The sequence below is a fragment of the Mustela erminea genome, chromosome 2, assembly GCF_009829155.1.
Source record: "Mustela erminea isolate mMusErm1 chromosome 2, mMusErm1.Pri, whole genome shotgun sequence".
Classification (NCBI taxonomy): Eukaryota; Metazoa; Chordata; class Mammalia; order Carnivora; family Mustelidae; genus Mustela; species Mustela erminea.
Window position 1 is genome coordinate 17,144,393 of NC_045615.1, and position 19,256 is coordinate 17,163,648.

Here is a 19,256-nt window from a genome sequence, read left to right on the forward strand (position 1 = left end):
CGAGAAATGTAATCTGCAGCAAAATCTAGGCCAAAAGAAAACCTGCCTTCATCAACAATTGACGCAGAAGACGATGGAATGCAATGCGGACATTTTGGAGCCTCTCAGGAGGGACAGGAGTCTGCCAACCACCCTGAAGCAGCTCAATGGTTACATAATTGCATCATTAGGATGTCCAGTTCAAACCCCTTGTATTAATATTGAATTAGGCGTCCCAATTTAGTATGTAAAAAGAAAAAAAAAATAAACAAAAACCTACTCCCCCCGACCCACCCACCCTCTCCCTAGACCCATGAAGAAAACTTTTCAAAATTTAAAAAGAAAAAGGCAGCTCTGGGCAATTCACTTTATCTTCCCCCCACCCCGCCCCCCTCCCCCCCATGAAAAGGAAGATGGTAACAAGTACAACAGAGGTTAGAGATGAAAAACACCCTCGTTGTGATTTGCTTTGTTTCGCATGTCTGAGTGTTGGATGCAGTTCCGTGTATGGGGTTGGTGGGTAGACTTGGGTGTGATATTCCTTAGATGTACAGGGAAGTGGGTGAGCAAAATCAGTGACTCCGGGTGAGGGACGGAGTGCAGGGCCCAAGAGGGAGCCCCGTGAACTGGCTGCCCCACAGTAACTATCACAGGCTCTTAAAAAAAAAAGTTAGGAAGGAAGTCTCAGAATGTCCTCAGGTGTCCCATCCCCCATCCCCAAGTAGGCTGCCGGCTGGCCTCTAGCCCAGGCTGGTGATGTTGGCACGGCCACCAGGGGGAGCCACAATGCGCTGGGTGGTGCGGCGGGGAATGTTGTCATCGATCTGAGCACCTGGAGAGGAGACAGGGATGGGGGTCAAAAAGGGTTACATGGCGGGGGGAAACCAGTTACAGGAGTCCCCCCTCTAACCCAAAACAGCACAGCCCAGGAGAAAAGGGCCAGGCCCAGTCTCTGTCCCTCTCCCAAAACCTCACTGCAAGTTTAAACTGCAAAAAAGGGACCTGCCTAAGGTAGCCAAAGAAATCACCGACCCTATAAAGCAGTCCTTGCAAAAACTGGTTGGGTCCCTCACTTGAAAGAGTAAAACTGTATATGAAATAACACCATGCTTCAGCTGGAGACTCACTGAGACTGCAGCCTGCCCGTGTCCTCATTAGTCAGACTGCGTGGCTTTTCTGAAGGCTTCTACAGCCTTCTCTCCAGCATTCTATTCCCCCAACTCTGTACCTCTGCTGTGTAACCAGGAATAAGAGTGAGGATGCTTCCTAGATTGGAATGGCCCCGTCAGATAAAAGAGCACAGCCATGATTATGCCCATTTCACTCTCTGACAAAACTAGTGCTTATTCTTTTCAAAATTTTTTGAAAATTCATAGGTGGCTCAGTTGGTTAAGTGTCTGACTCTTGGTTTCAGCTCAGGTCATGATCATAGGGGTCCTGAGATCAAGCTCCATGGGCTCTGCACTGGATGCGGTGCCTGTTAAGATTCTCTATCTCGGGGCACCTGGGTGGCTCAGTGGGTTAGTCTCTGCCTTCGGCTCAAGTCATGATCTTGGGGTCTTGGGATCAAGCCCTACATCGGACTCTCTGCTCAGCGGGGAGCCTGCTTCCCTTCCTGTCTCTCTGTCTGCCTCTCTACCTACTTGTGATCTCTGTCTGTCAAATAAATAAATAAAATCTTAAAAAAAAAGATTCTCTTTCTCCCTCTCCCTCTGTCCCTCCCCCCTCTAAAAAAATAAAAAACCAAAATAATAAAATTTTTGAAAATTGGTAACCCACAGATGGAATTACACGTGGTAACTTTCTGAAACCCAGCATATTTGACAAGGAAAAAAAAACCTATCAGATTAACGGTTTCTTTAACGTCCCATAGAGAGTGGGATACTGATCTGTGGCTCAGGGAGCTTGAAAAGAAGGCTTTTAGCTATAGACCAAATGGAGGAGCACAAGTTTCAAGTAAGGAAGCCTGACAATCTGGACAGCTCACCTTTGCTGACATCACACAAATAACAACTATCAAATGGCTCTGCTGTGAGCACTTTACGTGGATGGTCGCTTATTTAACCCTTCTGACAGCCCTATACAAGGTAGCCACTACTCTTATACCCATTCTATAGATGAGGGGACTGAGGCATAGTGTGTCTGGCTACAGAGTCCAACTATTCAAGCTCCAGACCCCACAAGCTGAGCTACCACGATATGCTGCATACATGGGGGCAAAGAGAGTTCTGAAATACAACAACAATACCACAACACCCTCTTTTAGGATGGACACGAGACTTTGGAGAAATGTCCTCTGACTACATCAAGTTCTATATATACAGAGTATGCACATCATGACGTTGTATGTGATGTACACTCACGTCAAGATTCTGAAATGACCCAACTGGTCATTCCATAGGAATTACATCTCTGGGGATATTAGTACTTCTCATGAGCTTCATTCCTTCCCAGGTCCCCCCTCTTTAACCAAAGCACGCCTTGGAGCACCTGGGTGGCTCAGTCGGTTAAGCATCTGCCTTCACCTCAGGTCATGATCCCAGGGTCCTGAGATCGAGATCCACAATGGGCTCCAAGCTCAGTGGGAAGCCTATTTCTACCTCCCCCTCTGCCATTCACTCCACTTGTGCTCTATGGCTCTCTCTCTCTGCCAAATAAATAAATAAAATCTTTGGAGGAATAAAACAAAACAAAATAAACAAACAAAAACAAGCCTTGCTGGTTCAGCAAGAAAGGTCCCATGGAACCGGGCCCAACCAAACCATAACCATACCAGACAAACTGAATCCAGACTGGTGCAGGTTCCGGACAGGTGGGGCCTGCTGCTTGGCAGGAGATGTCTTAGCTGAGGAGGCTGGAGTGACAGTCTTGGGTGTCACAGACACCTCACACACAGGTCCGTCGTACAGGCCACGAGGAACCCCTCTCAGCTCTGCCAGCTGCAAAACACAAGAGCCCCTTGACTCAGGCCACGTTCACAGAGGACATCTCCCAGGCAACTCTCTAAAGGGGGAAGGAACGGCAGTTAGGACAGGCCTGTGAGAGTGGGGAGGGAGGGCTCCCCTTATGGACACATACAGTGGGGACAGATGTCAGCGAGGAGCCAGCCCCCACCACTCCAGGCTGAAGTTCCCCCAAGATGGACCATGGGTAGTTGGTTACTCTACAAAAACTGAGTAACGTCTCTTACCATTGTCCCTCCCAGGCACTTTAACTTACACCCAAGTTCAAAATCTCTGTGAAGAGATTTAAGCTCACATTCAAGATCACTCTCTCTGTAATTCCTTCACAGCTCTGTCTATTCTCTGCCTCACAGTCCTCAAGTACCAGTGCCTTGAATACACTGTGCATCTTCCCTGTTCATGACATTCTAACTTCCTTGTCTCCCTTCTTTGACTTCTCAAACTCCTACCTAATCCTCAAAACCCAACTCGAAATGCCCTCTTCCCATGACACTTTTCCCTAGGACTCCAGGCAGTGGCTACCTCCTCTGAACCACTATACATCCCAGCACACACCAGTCTTACTTCATTCTGGCTGGCTATGGACATACCTGACTTGTCTACTGGTATTCTGAGCTCCAGAAATAAAAAGATCATGTATCCCTTATTCGTGAGCCACCTCTCCTCCATACTCCTTCATACTCCTCCACCTCCTCCTCTCAATATTCTAACTCAAAGGGCTTAGTCGGCATGTACAGAATTGAACGTAACCCATAACAAAAACAGTTCGTAAGATCAAAGCTACTCACTCTGCTCCTCGCCTTGATACGCTTGTAAACAAAATCAGGGAAGGGCTTCCGGGGGATGTAACGCCCAGAGCCTTCAGTGACATGCAGGGTGCCATCCTCCAGGACGATCTTCCCCTGACTGATGACCACCAGTGGAGAGCCACGGCACTCCATGCCCTCGAAGATGTTGTACTCGAGAGACTAGGAAGAGAGAGCATGAAAACTTTAGCATACACCCTGCCCAAGATCTCACAGACCAAAGAAAGGCCCTGTCCCGAATACCCACCCCAGCAGGCACTTAATCTTTCTGTCTTCATTTTCCCGTCTAGAATTATCTTTCCCTGCCTCTCAAAACTCTTGAGGGGAAAACAGCTGAACAGAAAAACTGTGTGGGAAAGCACGAGGGTTTGTAAATGCTAACAAATACAAAGGATGTGATTCCTTGTATGAGCGGCAGCTTTGTCCTTACTGACTTAAGCACCCATTGGGCTAAAATCCAAAGATGTTCTCTGACCAAGATCTAAATTTTGAAATGGGGCCATCCATGAGCAGGTTTTCCCACTGGCTTTCCTGGTTCTCAATCTGTTAGCAACAAGGTTCAATGGTAGTCCCTGAGTGAAAGCCTGTGGGAACTGGAGCCAATGCCTTCAATGAAATATTGACGTCTAGTTAACTTCCAGAACCATGAAGCTATCCTTCTAGCTTCAGGCTTTGCAGGGTGACATATCCGGGCTTCCTCTTGGAAGACAGGCGGGATCTTTGCATGCATGTGAGTCTGCTGTTGCAGAAGAAGGCAACAGAAAAGAGGAGGTCCCAGTCCCACCCCCAAGCTTCGATTCACCCCGAGCTCCTTCCCCAGGTTCCACAATGCCCTGCGCTTCTTCCTGCCTGCCCTCTTCCCGGGCACCAATGACTGTGGCTGGAGAATGCACAGGGAAGCTCTCACCAGAGAAAGCAGCATGGCTTTCTGGGGAAAGTCAGACTGGTTATCAGCATTCAGGGATCAGTCTGTGAAGAGAGAGCTGTAATGGGACAGTGCAGTTCGGGAGAACATTTCTGCCTGGCACAGTGGGCTCAGAAGGATGGGGAAGCCCTAGGCTGGCTTCAGAGCTCACATTCAGTGTCGGAATGCCGTGTTATTGGTTAAAGACAGCAGGGAAAGGCTGTCAGCACTGCCCAAGACCCCAAAGAATCCTCTGGAAGTTACCTAAGGAGTGAGGCAGAGACACACATGCAGGAAGGAAGATGGGGGGCTCCATACAAGCACTCTGGGACCAGAGTGTGTGTCCTCAAGCCTGGACTGCCTTTCATCCATTTGAAGACACTCATGCTAGAATCAATGCATGTCTCACAGCAATGGAATGAGCTCTGCTGGCGGGCTCTAGCTTGGCTTTTCTCACCGGCCTAGGAGGTGACCATGCTGAGGCCATTTCACATCAATTGCTCAGCCTGACATTTCTGTGGACTGCTGTGGCAGCAGGAATTCACACCACCAACGTGCGGGAGGACCGGCTTGCAGCTCAGCCTCTCAGGAGACATTCTGCCTGCTCGGCTCCCAATGCCAATGTTTTGAGGCACACGGGATTCTCTGCACTCCCCCTTCTCCAGGGCAGAGTCGCCTCTCAGTTGTCCTATGAGAAGCACAGGCAAGCCCTAAAGGAGTCTCATAGTAGACTCAAAGTGGTGCATCTCCTTTCGTGGTGGTATACAAACTCAGGGAATAGCTTCAAATAAAGGCATCTCAGATTTGGTGAAATCCAGGAGTTGTGTGTGGAACTCTGAGTAGATCACTTGAATCCTGCCTCAGAACTACAGGTTCTCCATCTGCCTCTCCCCCAAGGCTTACGTGAATATGACAACACGAAAGCAACGTATGCGGGTAGATCACACTGTCAGAGTCCTATCATCTCCGACCTCGGACAGGGTGTGTGTCACCCTGAGGCCATCAAGCCCCATCTTTTACTCCGCACCTGCGTCTACACTCCAACAAGCTCTTCTTGCACCCTAATGGAGGACTGGCAACCACCCTGGATGTGGGGCCATCCACCTGGGTTCATATCCCGGGTCTGCCACACCCCGGCTGTATGACTTTGGACAAGTCCCTCACAGCTCCTCATCTCCCTGGGATAAAGCCTGCCCCGCAGGACTGATGCCAAGATTCAAGGAAATAAAAGGGACAGAAGCATCCAGCATGGTACTTGGCACAGACCAGGCATTTAGGAAATGTCCAGTCATCCACGGTCTGGTTTTTTTTCTACTGTCCTTTCAAAATAGAATTGCAAGCTCTTTAATGACAGAGCCATCACAACACGCCTAAGCTGACTTTAATTGCCTGTAAATGACAGATCACAAATGACTAAAAGGGTCTTGAGCCATCGCCATTTTGTAAAAATGGGAAGAACCAGCCCCATGAATCTACGTCACTTAAAACGAACAAATGAACAAGCCCAATGGTTGGCTCACAGCTCAGGGAATACAGAACCAACCCGCCCCTCCGCCAAACCGCAAAACAGTGAGGCTGCGTTGCTCACCAGGTATAGACAATTTTAACCTACATCCAACCCTGGGGCTCCCTAAAATGACTCATCTGGCTGGATGCCTGAAAAGCCCAAGCAGACGCTTCTAGCAACAGGCTCAGTAATAGTTAGCTAAATGCTACAAATTAAAGCTAATTAGCCCAGTAGTATGAAACACCGTATTACGCTGGGAAACCCTCTCATTTGTATTTTCCCGGATGATTAATGCTGCACAAATGTGTTTAATGTGGACTCTCTGAATCAATCAGGTGAGGACAGATCAGAGGCACTTCTCTTACATGGGGCTGCCTGGAAGTAGAGGCAGGGCAGTGCTATCACTCCAGGAAAGTTTGGGAGTGATGCGTGAATGGCAGACTCTGTCTCCTCAAATCCTCTCTCCCTCACAGCCTCTCTCCTGCCACGGTAAGGGCTCCATATGCACACCCCTTAGCTAAGTCATCCACAGCTTAAATAATGAGTCCCGTTTACCCATCCCCTCTGCAGAACGGACTGCCAGGGAGGGGAAGCATTGTCTCCGTCTAAGCCTGCCCAAGAGGCTGCATGTGTGGTCTGCTAGGGAAGCACTCTGGACAATTGGGGGGTTCTAGTTCTGGTTCTACCACAAAATAGCCATGTAACAGCAGACTGGTCACATAAGCTCTCAAAGCTTCCGTTTCCTATCTTCCCACTAAGCAACTGTGGTCATGGTGCCATCTCTTTACTGAGAAGGCCCCATGAACAGTAAATGGGACAGTGTTGTTAATGCATATGAAAAGGTATGTTCACTGGGCAGGACCCTAGGAGCGCTGCCCGCCAAGGCTGTTCTAGATCCCAAAAAGGTTGTGATCGAAGTTACACGTAGGTGTAGCTGTAACACTATGCTGGGAAGCTAAGCCAGCCAGCAGGGAGGGAGGGAAGAAGTCAACTCAAAATTCATTCCTTTAAGACCAAAAGAACATCTTGTCATTGAGGGGTTTTGTCTAGAACACTGACATGAGAAAGCAGTGGCTTAAAGGAATAGAAGTGCCCAATGGGCATTTGAATATTTGCTGTGGGTTCACTGTGGAAGGCACTGCCATGAAAGGTGCTGCCCTCCACCATTGATACGGGGCAGTACCTGGGGTGCCTGGGTGGCTCAGTGGGTTAAAGCCTCTGCCTTCAGCTCGAGTCATGATCTCAGGGTCCTGGGATCAAGCCCTACATCAGGCTCTCTGCTCAGCAGAGAGCCTGCTTCCCCCTCACTTTCTCTGCCTGCCTCTTTGCCTACTTGTAATCTGTCTGTCAAATAAAGAAAATCTTAAAAAAAAAAAAAAAAAAGGCAGGTGAAAGTACCTTGTTAAAAAATAGGGCAGTGCCTGACTTCTAGAAGCTTCTGACATTTGGCATGACTTTGGAGGCTCTGAAGGTCTACAGACAGAGCGCTCTACCTATAAAGAACTCCAAAATGCTGAGAAGAGGAATAGTCTTACTGTCCTGACCAAAGAGGAGAAGATAGCTTTTTTTTTTTTCCTTCCCCTTCGGCAAATTACAAGTTATAATATACCCTGGGAAAAAGTTCATTCCCATCACAGCAAGCTCTTTCTGGGGACTCTCCCTCCCTCAGTCCCTTTCTGGGACTCTAATTCATTCGGGATTGGGTCTATGCAGTTAACAGGACTTACGCTGTTGTGGGTCTTGGCAGAGATGGTTTTGACACTGTCGGGGTCCCAGATGACCAGGTCAGCATCAGATCCCACAGCAATGCGGCCTTTCCGAGGGTAAAGGTTGAAGACTTTGGCTGCATTGGTGCTGGTCACGGCCACAAACTGGTTCTCGTCCATCTTCCCAGTGACCTGAAGAGTACGACACACACATACACCCCAAAAGCAAGTTAAAAAGCTGAGGGGTGGAACACTCCTTAGCAAAAGCAGGAACACGCATTAGATCCACACAGTGGATCTAATGGATGGATGCTAAGGGCATTGTGCAGAGTGAAAGAACCAATCTCAAAAGGCCACAGACCACACGGCTTTATTTCTAGCCCACTCTCAAAATAACGAAGTTACGAAGATGGAGGACAAACAAGGGACGAGGTGGGGATTCCTCCAGGGGCTGGGGGTCCGTGCAACTAGCACAGGGCAGCAAAAGGGGGGATCTTCGTGGCGATGGGACGAAATCTGGGTCCTGACTGTGGAGGTGGTTGCATGACCCTACATATGGTAAAATGACACAGAACCACACGCGAACTCTGCAACACTGTCACTCTGTGGGCTTGGGTATGGTGTCATAATAATGCATCGGTGAGACCGGATGAAGGGTAGACAGGACCCCTCTGTCTTCTCTTTGTTAGCTTCCTTTGAATCTATAATTATTTCAAAATAAAAAATTAAAAAAAAATTGAGGCACGGGCTCTTCAGAAAACATTGCTTGGCTGGAAACACTTGTCTTTTCAGCAGCCCTTGGCTTCCAGTCTGGCCCGGCCAGAGGTCCTAGGCCGGTGTCTGGCTGTCCGTGGCATCCCATAGGGACCAGCCCCGGTCTTCTCACAGCCTTCCCTGCAGCTCCTCATCTCTACCACTTGTCTTCCTCTTCCCTTCAGACAGAGACTCTGAGGAAATGACTGCCTGTTTCTGAGTTAAGGAGCCCGCTCTGAAGCTCGTAGAAAAATGAGCAAAGGAAACGAGCAGGTATCAAGAGAGAGAAAGACAAATGTCAAATTAGGGACACGAAAAAGAAATTCACTGTAAACAGTAACTGAAGAATTAAGTGTAAAACAAATTCGCCAGCCAGGTCAGTAAGACTTCTGTTTTGCTGGTGATAATACCAATTTGGGCCTAGTGGCAGAAGTCGGCATGAACAGCCTCAAAAATATACATACCCTCTGACCCACGAATAACACTTCTAGAAATTTCACCTACAAGTATCATTCAAGATCTGTCCAAGGATGTGTATACAAGATGTTTGTCCCAGTTAAAAAAAAAAAAATCAGAAAACAATATGAACATTCAAAGAATGATGAATGAATTATACTCCAGCATTAAGATGGAAACTGCCGCTACCAAAGGTCAAGTTCTTCAGGTACATTTAAGGAAGTGGTGATATTTTCATAATACCCTGTCTCATAAAACAGGCCACAGAATAGTATAGATGATGCCAGTGTTACTTACCCACTCACACACACACATATCACACACAACGAGTGCTCTTGCACTGGCAAAAACCGGAAGGACATTTGTCAAAAATGTTCATTGCAGTTATCTGAAAGATGAGTGATGAGGGATTTTTACTCCCTTCCCTGCTCTTTCTGGAATAAGGATATACTGTTTCCATATCTAAAGAAATCCTTAACAACCAGAAAAACCTGTTGTGTTACTACGTTTTAAAACACTGCAAATCAGAGCCCAAAGGACCCCCGAAAGGTTGGTGGACATTCAAAACAAGCCTGCCAGACGCCTGCAGTGAGCAGAAAGGCTAACTCCAGAGAGCCCGAAGAGACGGTTTTAAGGAAACGGAGCCCATTTCCCAGAGTGGAAGATTGCCTGAGACCGGTCACCCGGTTGCTAAAAAAGTGTTTTCCTGAGTGATCAAAAAAGTCCTTATTTTAAAGAGTCTCTGGGTTGGTCTTGTTTTTGTTTTGTTTTTTTTCCAGTCTCCACTGACCCAGAGGACAACGATAATAAATACATATGTAATATTTAGGAGGAAATGACCTCTAAGGAGCTGTCTGGGAATCCCAAACTGGAAAAATACTGTCATACAAGTACCAGCTTCTAGAATTCTCTCCACTGCCATTTCAGGGCCTCTGTGAGACCTACAACCCCGTGAGACGAGGAGGCAGGGGCAAGCTGACATCAGTCCACGAGCAAGGTCTCTGCTCCTTACCACAGCCTTATCCCAGATGACAGACATCCGCTCCTCGGTGCCATTGGTGCCTTCAGGGATCAGGGTGAAGTTGTCCTTCCCTACAGCCTTCTGGGCAGTGTTGAATGTACAGTGGGCACTGCCAGTGACCTGCAGATCTCCGCTGGAAGGAAAACACACAGCCAGCTTTTAACTAATCTTTGACATCCAGTCAACCTTGGACAGATTCTTTTTTTTAATTTGCCGAACCACCAGAATTTTCTGAACTAGCCTATCCTCCCCCCTCAGGAGACAGGACATGGAGGAGGAAGCAACCCGGTCCTGAAGCTTCATTATAACACTGCTGTGTATCTAAATCCCTTCCGTGAGGTATCTAATCTCTGGGTGTTGCAGCACCACACTGGAAGCCTTCTGATACCATTCCTCGCTGGTTGACTTTCAAGATGGCACAGGTTTTATCTGGACTTTCCCCGCAGAACAACGTCAGTGTGATAATAACCCGTTCCCGCTCTGCAATCTGAATTTTGAGAACAAAGGTCTCTCTGTGTGCGAGTCTGCTTCTGCCCACCAGGCTGTACCCTGATGGGTCAGTCAGTCTGGGGAGAGGCTGGGAATGGGAAGCGTGACCGGGTCACCAAGACTCACCAGGACAGCAAGGAGTTCAGAAAGTCCGGAGTGGTCGGGTCAGGGCTCAGGGGTGGGGAGGTGACAAAAGCAGCGGCCTTGGCCCAGTTCTTGCTCCAGTAGTGGGAGCCATCAGTCCCCAAGCTAGCAGTGATGGGCTCACCATACACCACGGTTCCTGACAAACAGAAAGACAAGGCTGAGTGCTCACGATACAGTGCGGGAAGGAAACCCCCCAGTGGGAATCACTGCTGGCCCGGCTGCGGTCTGCGGGCTCTTGCCATCCCCTCCTAGGAGGCACCAGTGCCCTCTTGCAGGTGAGGACGCTGATGGCCAGACAGCCCCACCAGCCGAAGTCACCACCCAAAGTGTGCTCCCCAAGACTCCTCCTTTGGGCCCCACTCTCTACCTCTAAAACTGATTCCCATGTCTACTAACAACCTCCTGCTCAACCACGCACCCAGTCCCAAATGCCATCCAGACTTTCTCATTGGGGCCATCCATGGGACCAACCCTCCACCTCAAGGTGAACCTCACAGCTCACAAAACACTTCTCGGCTCTCCCAACACTGCCCCACTGCCTCCCTTTGCACTGCCCATTCTGGCTCTGGAGCTGAGCGAGGAAGTTAGACCTGAGACCAGTGGGCTGAAACACTCGGGAACCTGTCTACAGCCCCGCGGGTGGGTCCAAAAGACAAAGTGGATCCCTGAATCACTACATGAGGGCCACTGTCCCTGAAAGCCAGCAAAGGCACAGCCGACTTGGCAAGACTGAGAAATGAGGGACCCTGCACAGTTACACTGCCGAAATGTTAGTGTTTCCAGAAGCTTGGTCTAACTTAATGCATCATCAGAGAACGTCAAATGCGTGTCCTCCTCTCTGTTCCAGTGCAAGCCAGAAAATCAGGAGTCCCAAAGCCACGGAATGCCAGTGCTTCGACACCTTAAATACATCCTTCCCTGGTCACCCACACTCCTTCCCTTCCAGCAGGCCTTCTTCCTTGCTCCCGGCTCATTCTGGCGCAGCCTCCCAATCACAGCTCATATCTGCTTTTGCTTTCTCCGAGTTCTTCCACACCCCCCCCGCTCATTCCCTGTGACACTTTCAGAGCGATCTTCCCACACCATTCTCTTTCATAAACTCCTCCTAAGCAGCCCTCCTGCCTTTAAGAATTGAAACAAACTTTCCAAGGAAGCATCTAATGCCCTTCCTTATCCAGCTTCGTATCAAAGTTCACCCATTCCTCAGCACCATCCACAACCCACCCGGGTCCTCACCTCCAATAACCCAATCACCACCCAATTTTGAATTTTCTGGTTCTCCCCCTGATGGGACAATTCCTAAGAAAAGGAGTTTGCCTGCAAACAGTAGGCACTCAATAAATGTGTTTCACACTGATGAAAGGACATAATCGAGGGCATCAGCGCCGGAATTTGACCTCAGCCAGCCTTAACCACCATCAGGAATGCACCTCTCCTTGCCTCCTCCCTTCGTACACACGGCTGACTCACCCCCACAGCAACCCCCACAGGGTTCCCGCTTCTCCAAACACAAGGCCCTCAAGGCCAAACACTTCCCAGTCAGGAATGCACCTCCTTTCCTCTCCCCAGCCTCTTCCAAGGACTTTTCTCTTGATAATACACCATAACACCCTCCCTGCTGCTCAAGCCTCAGGAATTTTAGAGGAGCAGCTCTCCAGCTGGGGGAGCGTAGCTCGCCTGAGGAAATCAGTAACAATCCCAGGCAGGAGGGCCAGGCTACAGAACCCAGACGAAAGCCTCACACAGCAGGAAACCCCCCAGGCAGAACAGGGCCAAAGCTCAGAATCACCCAAAAGTCTCCTGAGTTCCTGATCCACTCAAAGCCTCCCAGGCAGGATTTGGTCTGAGGAGCCAGCTGGGTAGCTGCATAAACGGCTCCAGCTCACCACGGAGTGGAAGAACATTGCACAATGAGAAGGCCTTAGCTGCTGCCAGCACCGTTTTTAAACACAAATGGCCAAGCAGACCAACGCTGGGCCCTGGGCTCTCAGGGGACCTCCAGCTCCCAGCTTTTGGTTTGCACATTCAGCCAGACCTTCTGACCCATCTGGGTCTGGGGGTCCCACTACTGCCTGAGCACAGAGGGGAGGTCTCTGCCAGTCATTAGGGAACCAAAGGTTCCCACCCTAAAGGTTTCCCGGTTCTGTGGACATGAATAGGTTCGAGAGAGTGGAACGCTCAGAGAACAAGAGTGGTCAGACCTTCTTTGAAAATCCATGGGCAAGCATAAACATTTTCCGGTAACTTGTTCTTGCTCTTCCTCTCCCTGAAACTTTCTTACAAGGGGCATCTGGTTCCTGTAACACCTCCTGGATGCCACAACTGTGAGTGCCCTCGATCACCGTGACCCTTCTGTGAAGTACAAATCAGGCTGGGGAATCGAGTCCCGTCCTCTCTGTGCACAGGAACTCGCAGCTCCCCACAAAGGGGTGAACCCAGCCAGCAGCACCCCAGCAAGCCCAGCACGGGGTCAGAGCTCCAAGGCCATCGCACACCAGAACCTGCCTCCTGAGACTGAGGACGAACAGGACACCTGGCCCAGGGCCGAGCTAAGATGGGGATCCTGGAGAAAGAGGGAGGCATCTTGTGGTTCATGTCTGCTCTGGCCTGTTCACATTCCAAGGGATTCAGAGGTCCTTGCTGGCTCTCGGTTGATTTCTTTTCTTCAGCCCCCAAAGGCAGGGCAAGAGTTAAACCATCCTGTAGGGGACCTCCACCTCCAGGGAGATGTGGGACCACCAGTACGGGGCTCCACCCCTCTGTCCTAATGGCTGCCCAGTCCCTTCCCAGGGCACCTCTCCCATTTTATAAACCCTATATGGAAGGGAGCCGTGGATGAGCTTTTGGACCTGCGCCAGGCCACAGACCACACTAAAGTGCGTGCCACAGAGAATTCCCAATAATAATAAACCATGAAATAAGCTGAAATTGCCTTCACACACTCCTCCAAACACACTGCTGACTCTTCCTTGGCAGCAGTTAGACCCTCGTGATTTTCTTCTCCAGGCAAAGTCTGAACTGAAGGATGTGACCCCAAGCCAGCCTCTGGCAGGCCCTTTAGCATGGACGGGAACTGTAAGGCCCTGGCGGTGGTGTTTGTTCACCAGGAGCCCGGGGCCTGAGTGCATCCGTGGAGAATAAATGCGAGGCTGGGGTTTAGAAGTGTTTGACAGCTCCCGGCTCTGACAGTTAGGTCATTTCCCATGAACGAGAAGCAGGAGGACAAATCCAGAGTGCAAACAATGGGAAACCACATATGTGTATCTCAAAAAGCAGCCATGAAAGCACAGGAAGAAATTAACGGGGGGGGGGGGGGGGCGGGCGCCTGGGTGGCTCAGTGGGTTAAAGCCTCTGCCTTTGGCTCAGGTCATGATCCCAGGGTCCTGGGATGGAGCACCACATCCATCGGGCTCTCTGCTCAGCAGGGAGCCTGCTTCCTCCTCTCTCTCTGCCTGCTTCTCTGCCTACTTGTGATCTCTGTCAAATAAATAAATATCTTTAAAAAAAAAAAATTGACAGGGACACACACACACACACACACACACACACACAGAACCACTCTCCCTCTCCTCTCAGAGAGCCCACAGCCAGAATTCAACAGCCTAGGGGCTCTCCACAGATAACCAGCACTACCAGTCCATGGCGTGCTGGGTCAACAGAGATGCATAAAATATCACCACTGGATTCCCCTATCAAATACGTCTCAGAAGAGGCTAAGTTTGGGTTGACCGTGGATTTGATTCCTTAGAACATTTCTGTCAAACTGAGTCTAACAAGAGTGGCTGGTTCTTCCTAATGACACCGGGCAAAGTGGGGAAAGAAAAGGATGAGTCCGGCGATTCAGACTCGCGGCCCGAGCGCTACAGAAATGACACAAAAGTTTCCACATCTGCCCTGAAAGAGAGCCTTATCTCCGGTAGTCTCAGAGTTCAGATGGCTGGAAACCAACCCCAGAGTCTCATCCTGCAAGTGGCTACACGACAACACGGCACTAACTCCCAGCCTGGCAAGGGCCCTGACTGGGAAGGAAGTCCGCCTCTAGACAGCCTCGGGCTCGGGCCGCGACCTCGAATCTTCCGAGTCTGTGGGCCTGCCTGGGTTCAGACCTCACAGCACCCACAACCCTGAGAGCCTCTTGCTTCAGACCCGTCTGCTTCTCTCTCCCCCTCTTCCCTACCCCTCATTCTCTCTCTCCTTCCTTCTTCTCTTTCCCTGCCCTCCCTGCCTCTCCATAGACATATATGGGCTCTGTTTCTCTGAAGAGCCCTAACCCAGATTTTGGTGAGACTTTATGACATTCACAAGCCAACCCATATGTCAAGATCATTAAGTTGTGAATTAACGTAATGCTAAGGCTTCATCCCCAAGTTGGGGTGGTCCTCACGGGCCCCACGAACACAAGTTTCTCACGACGCTGGAGTCATTCCGATTGACCCACAGGGCATAGGAAGTTTTGGTTCCAGCTTGGGTTCCCAGGGTTTAACATGCCTCAGCAGTCACCAGATGTTCTGAACATATCCGCCTCCGAGTTACAGGGGTGGGGCGAGGAGGAGGATGGAGAAAGACGTCTGTCAGATGAGGTTATCAGGCACAGCTGACACACTACCATTCCTACACAGAAGGCACCAGCAGCCACGCTAGATTCCATTCGTGGACAAAGCAGAGTCTGAGGGAGCCATTTCTAGAGAAATCCCCACCCTGGACCTTCAATGAAAAAAGGTGGCCAGGCGTCCGGAACCATGGGCTGGATGACCTGGGGCAAGATATTTACTTTCTGCATTTTAACTTCTCTTCCACGAAATGAGCCTACTGAATTGACCAATGTCTAAGTTCTTCTGAAGAGGAAAAGCTGCCCCCAATATATTTTTCCAGGCTGTGTCTTCATTTCCTTATCTGCAGAATGGGGTGGATGATACGTAGTCCTGCTGATGGGCACAGCACAGAGGAACAGCCCAAATGATGCCGTCTCTCCGGGAGATGGAAGGACAGCAGGTGGTTGCGCTGGGTCTAGTGCACATAGAATATCTTCTCACTTACGGCCATCTCCCATCCTCACTAGCCCATAGACCTCCTGTCTCAGACTTAGGACCAGCAGCCTTCTAGGTGGAGAAGCACATGGGCATTAAGAAGACATAAAATCACGGTCTTTCAACCGCTCCCACTGTAGAGAAATGTTGAGTCCCCTTATGCAGCCTGATCTCCCTGAGACAGGTGGGGTGTATCTGTAAACAGTGGCCCCTTCCTCTGTGTGTTCTAACCATACCTGGTGTGCAACTGAGCATTTCCCATTATGACTTTCTATCCAAGTGTCCTACCCCAACGAGCGAAGGAGCTGAGGGCTGGGACCATGTCTCGCCTCCAGTGCAAAAGTCTGCAAGATCACATAATAAAAGTTTGCCGAATAAATGAAGATTTCATGTATTCATTTTACAGATGAAGACAAGGAGCAGCAGAAAACTGGCAGTGCCTTACCACCTGCCAGTGGGGACCGGAAGAACGCACCTGAACTAGAATCCTTAGCAGAAAACCCCTAGCCTGGATCAGCAGGCATCCTTGCTATACTTCCAACCAACCCTTTACTCTTTGACCATGAGAACAGTGGGGAGTTATTATAAACGTGTGTAGGCCTATCACCTCTGTTAGGTGCCATCTTCGCCCTACAAGATAAGTCACTATCGCTAGCCCCTGCCCTCACAGAAAATGAGATCTAGTGATGGTATGGGAGCTGCCTGGCATCACATCCTCATGCATGCGAGCTGGGATTTGATCCAGGACAGGACACACTGATCCCAGAGCGCAAATGTGTAATAAAATCTTATCCTATTTCCTTCTTGGTTGTTTGGGAATCTTTACTTCTGTATTACACACAACTCTACTAGGTGACAAGCTCAAGTTTCTTTTTTTTTTAAAAGATTTTATTTATTTATTTGACAGACAGAGATCACAAGTAGGCAGAGAGGCAGACAGAGAGAGAGAGGGGAAAGCAGTCTCCCTGCTGAGCAGAGAGCCCGATGTGGGGCTTGATCCCAGGACCACGGGATCATGACCTGAGCTGAAGGCAGACGCTTTAACCCACTGAGCCACCCTGGAGTCCCACAAGCTCAAGTTTCTACCAGGTTTGTCAAGAAACAAAACCCCAATGGGGACACCTGGGTGGCTCAGTCAGTTAAACATCTGCCTTCAGCTCAGGTCATGATTCTGAGGTCCTGGGATACAGACCACATCGGGCTCCCTGCTCTGCGGGGAGCCTGCTTCTCCTTCTCCCTCTGCCTGCTAATTCCCCTGGTTGTATGCTCCCTCTCTCTGTGTCAAATAAATAAAATCTTAAAAAAAGAGGAAAGAAAGAAGGAAAGAAAGAAAGAAACTAAACCCCAACACATACCAGCACTGCTCATTTAAAAATAATCTCAAAACATGAAGGTAACTCAGCTACTCGTGTGGCTCTTCAGGCCTGAAGTCAGGCAACTGACAATCAAGCCCAATCCTACCACACACTAGCTCTGAGCTTCGGTTTACTCAGCTGCAAAGTAAACCAAAGCACAAAAATTCCTGCCCGGGCTGCCTCCCAAAGTTGTTATGATGAAGTTCCAACAAGACAGAAAGAGCCTTAAGAGCCCACAAGCAAGCAAGGATCTCTAATTCTTGCTCATTAGCACCCAAATGCACCGGAAATTCCCTTCTGGCAGCTCGGGCCCAAGGAAAGCAAAGGGTTCCACAGACTACAGAAGGTCGGTTGGAATGCAAAAGCCACCGCAGGAACTGTGTTGGAGGCACCACACTGAGGACTCACAGGTGGACGGTTCTGGAACAGACCAAAGTAGTCCCTTCTTAGTGCTCACTGCCCAATACACACACAGGGTCAAAGTCCAAAAGATGACAGAGGGACTCATCAGGCACTGAGGTGAGAGTATTAGAGTGGGGCTGGACTTTCCAGTAACATACTCCATCTCTCCTTTTCAAATAAGGAAACTGAGGCACGGGAAGGAGAAGCCCCTGAGCTGCCCGCCAAGCTGGCTCACAGGCCAGCACTCTGAGCCCCAGATCAGGGCTGGCGCCAGCTGCCAACACCAAGTTCTCAAAGACTGACTCCTCCACCCTCCTATTTGGACAAGTGAAAAGTCTAAATCAGAAAGCAGGTTCTCGGGTTTTCCGTTCTGTTAAATGGAACGTTAAATTATATTAAAATTATGTTAAAATGCCCTACGCCCTATGCCCCAGGAGACTCTTAACTCCCTGCTTATTATCATCATCTGGGTACAGCATGGTTCCTAAAATAACTAAAGCTACCCACTCACTTCCTCTTTCCAGACACCGTGCCAACTGTCCCCATGCTCCGTGGAAGCAGTGGTTCTGTGATCAGTGTTGGGGGCTGAGGCTGAAGCAAACATGTGCCCAGAAAGACAAAGGGCCCAGGCGAGGGAGGGTCACTGACAGAGATCATCCACAGCATCTCCCAGAAAACAACTCCACGCTGATTCTGAGTGGATGCCCTACTCCAATAACTGTCGCTTTACTTCAAAAAGGCAATTCCTACTAGCAGCCAGGAGAGGGCAGGTGTCCAGGAGGATAGGAACACAGCAACCCTGCGTGGCCAAGCCTCTGAGCAGAGGCCCCGGGGAGAGCTCCAAGGAGCCCGGGCAGGGAACTGAGGGGTCCGTCTGGAAGCCATCATCTCTGGGGACAAGCTGACTCAGTGGTCATTGAGCAATCTGTTCTAGGACTCGCACCAAGTCACCCACCATTGAAGGACTTCTACGGTCCTTCTGCATGTGATCACATCCCGCAGAAAACTGGAAACAGAAGCATAAAGGTCACACCGCTCCCTTCTTGGCAGAGAAAGAAAAACACAGAGATAAAGGGACAGAAAGAGAGAACGAGAGAGAGACCAGGAGAAAGCCAGACAAAGATCAGGAGAGAAATGATGAGGCCAGGACGTGCACCCTCACAAACCAGGTGCCATTGGGCTGTCCGCAAACCTGGACTCCCAAGCCCAGGACACGTGGGTGGTGTGAGGACTCAAAACCATGGCAGATGACAGGAGAGGTCTGTTGCATTCATAACGTATAAGGGGTGCCACAGACCAACCTTTGGAAGCAGCAAGGGAGGCTGTACGTAGTCAACTAGCTCCCAAGAACCTTCTCAATGGGCTCCCTAGTGCCAGCCTCAGCCCCGAATAGATCAATATAATTTACAGGGAGCGACTCAAGCACCCAGAGAACTAGACATGAGGAGGGCCCGGGGGCAAAACGCTCTGCCCTACGCCCTCACAACACTGTCTTACTCACCCGGGCAGAAATCACTACCAGCCACAGAGCAGGGACTCATTTTGCAATAGAATGCTCTCCAGAAGGACTCTGGGGCAGATGGACACGGACGCCATCTGTGTGCCTAGTTTATGGAGACTGCATCGAGTCAAGGCCAACTTGTCTATGGGAGCGGGGGCGGGAGGGAAATGTGCTCACCCACCCACTCTTTGTGCGTGGCTTTAAATAGACGGTGACGAGGCGGCCGCAGTGGAACAGACG

At 49.8% G+C, this 19,256-nt stretch overlaps 1 protein-coding gene across 2 annotated transcripts in view; it reads right to left on the reverse strand.

Moving 5' to 3' along the window:
• Positions 1-308: 308 nt before the first annotated feature.
• Positions 309-19,256, reverse strand: part of DPYSL2 (dihydropyrimidinase like 2) — a 124,761-nt gene continuing 105,813 nt past the window's right edge. Inside the window, exons 9-14 of one of the 2 annotated variants that reach the window (XM_032332371.1) lie at positions 10,711-10,867; positions 10,087-10,228; positions 7,887-8,057; positions 3,731-3,910; positions 2,753-2,918; positions 309-811 (exon numbers count right to left, since the gene is read on the reverse strand). In XM_032332371.1, coding sequence (XP_032188262.1) covers positions 720-811; positions 2,753-2,918; positions 3,731-3,910; positions 7,887-8,057; positions 10,087-10,228; positions 10,711-10,867 — 908 coding nt within the window. In that variant the 3' untranslated portion in view covers positions 309-719. The remainder of the gene's footprint in view (positions 812-2,752; positions 2,919-3,730; positions 3,911-7,886; positions 8,058-10,086; positions 10,229-10,710; positions 10,868-19,256) is intronic. The other variant, XM_032332372.1, reaches the window with a different exon arrangement.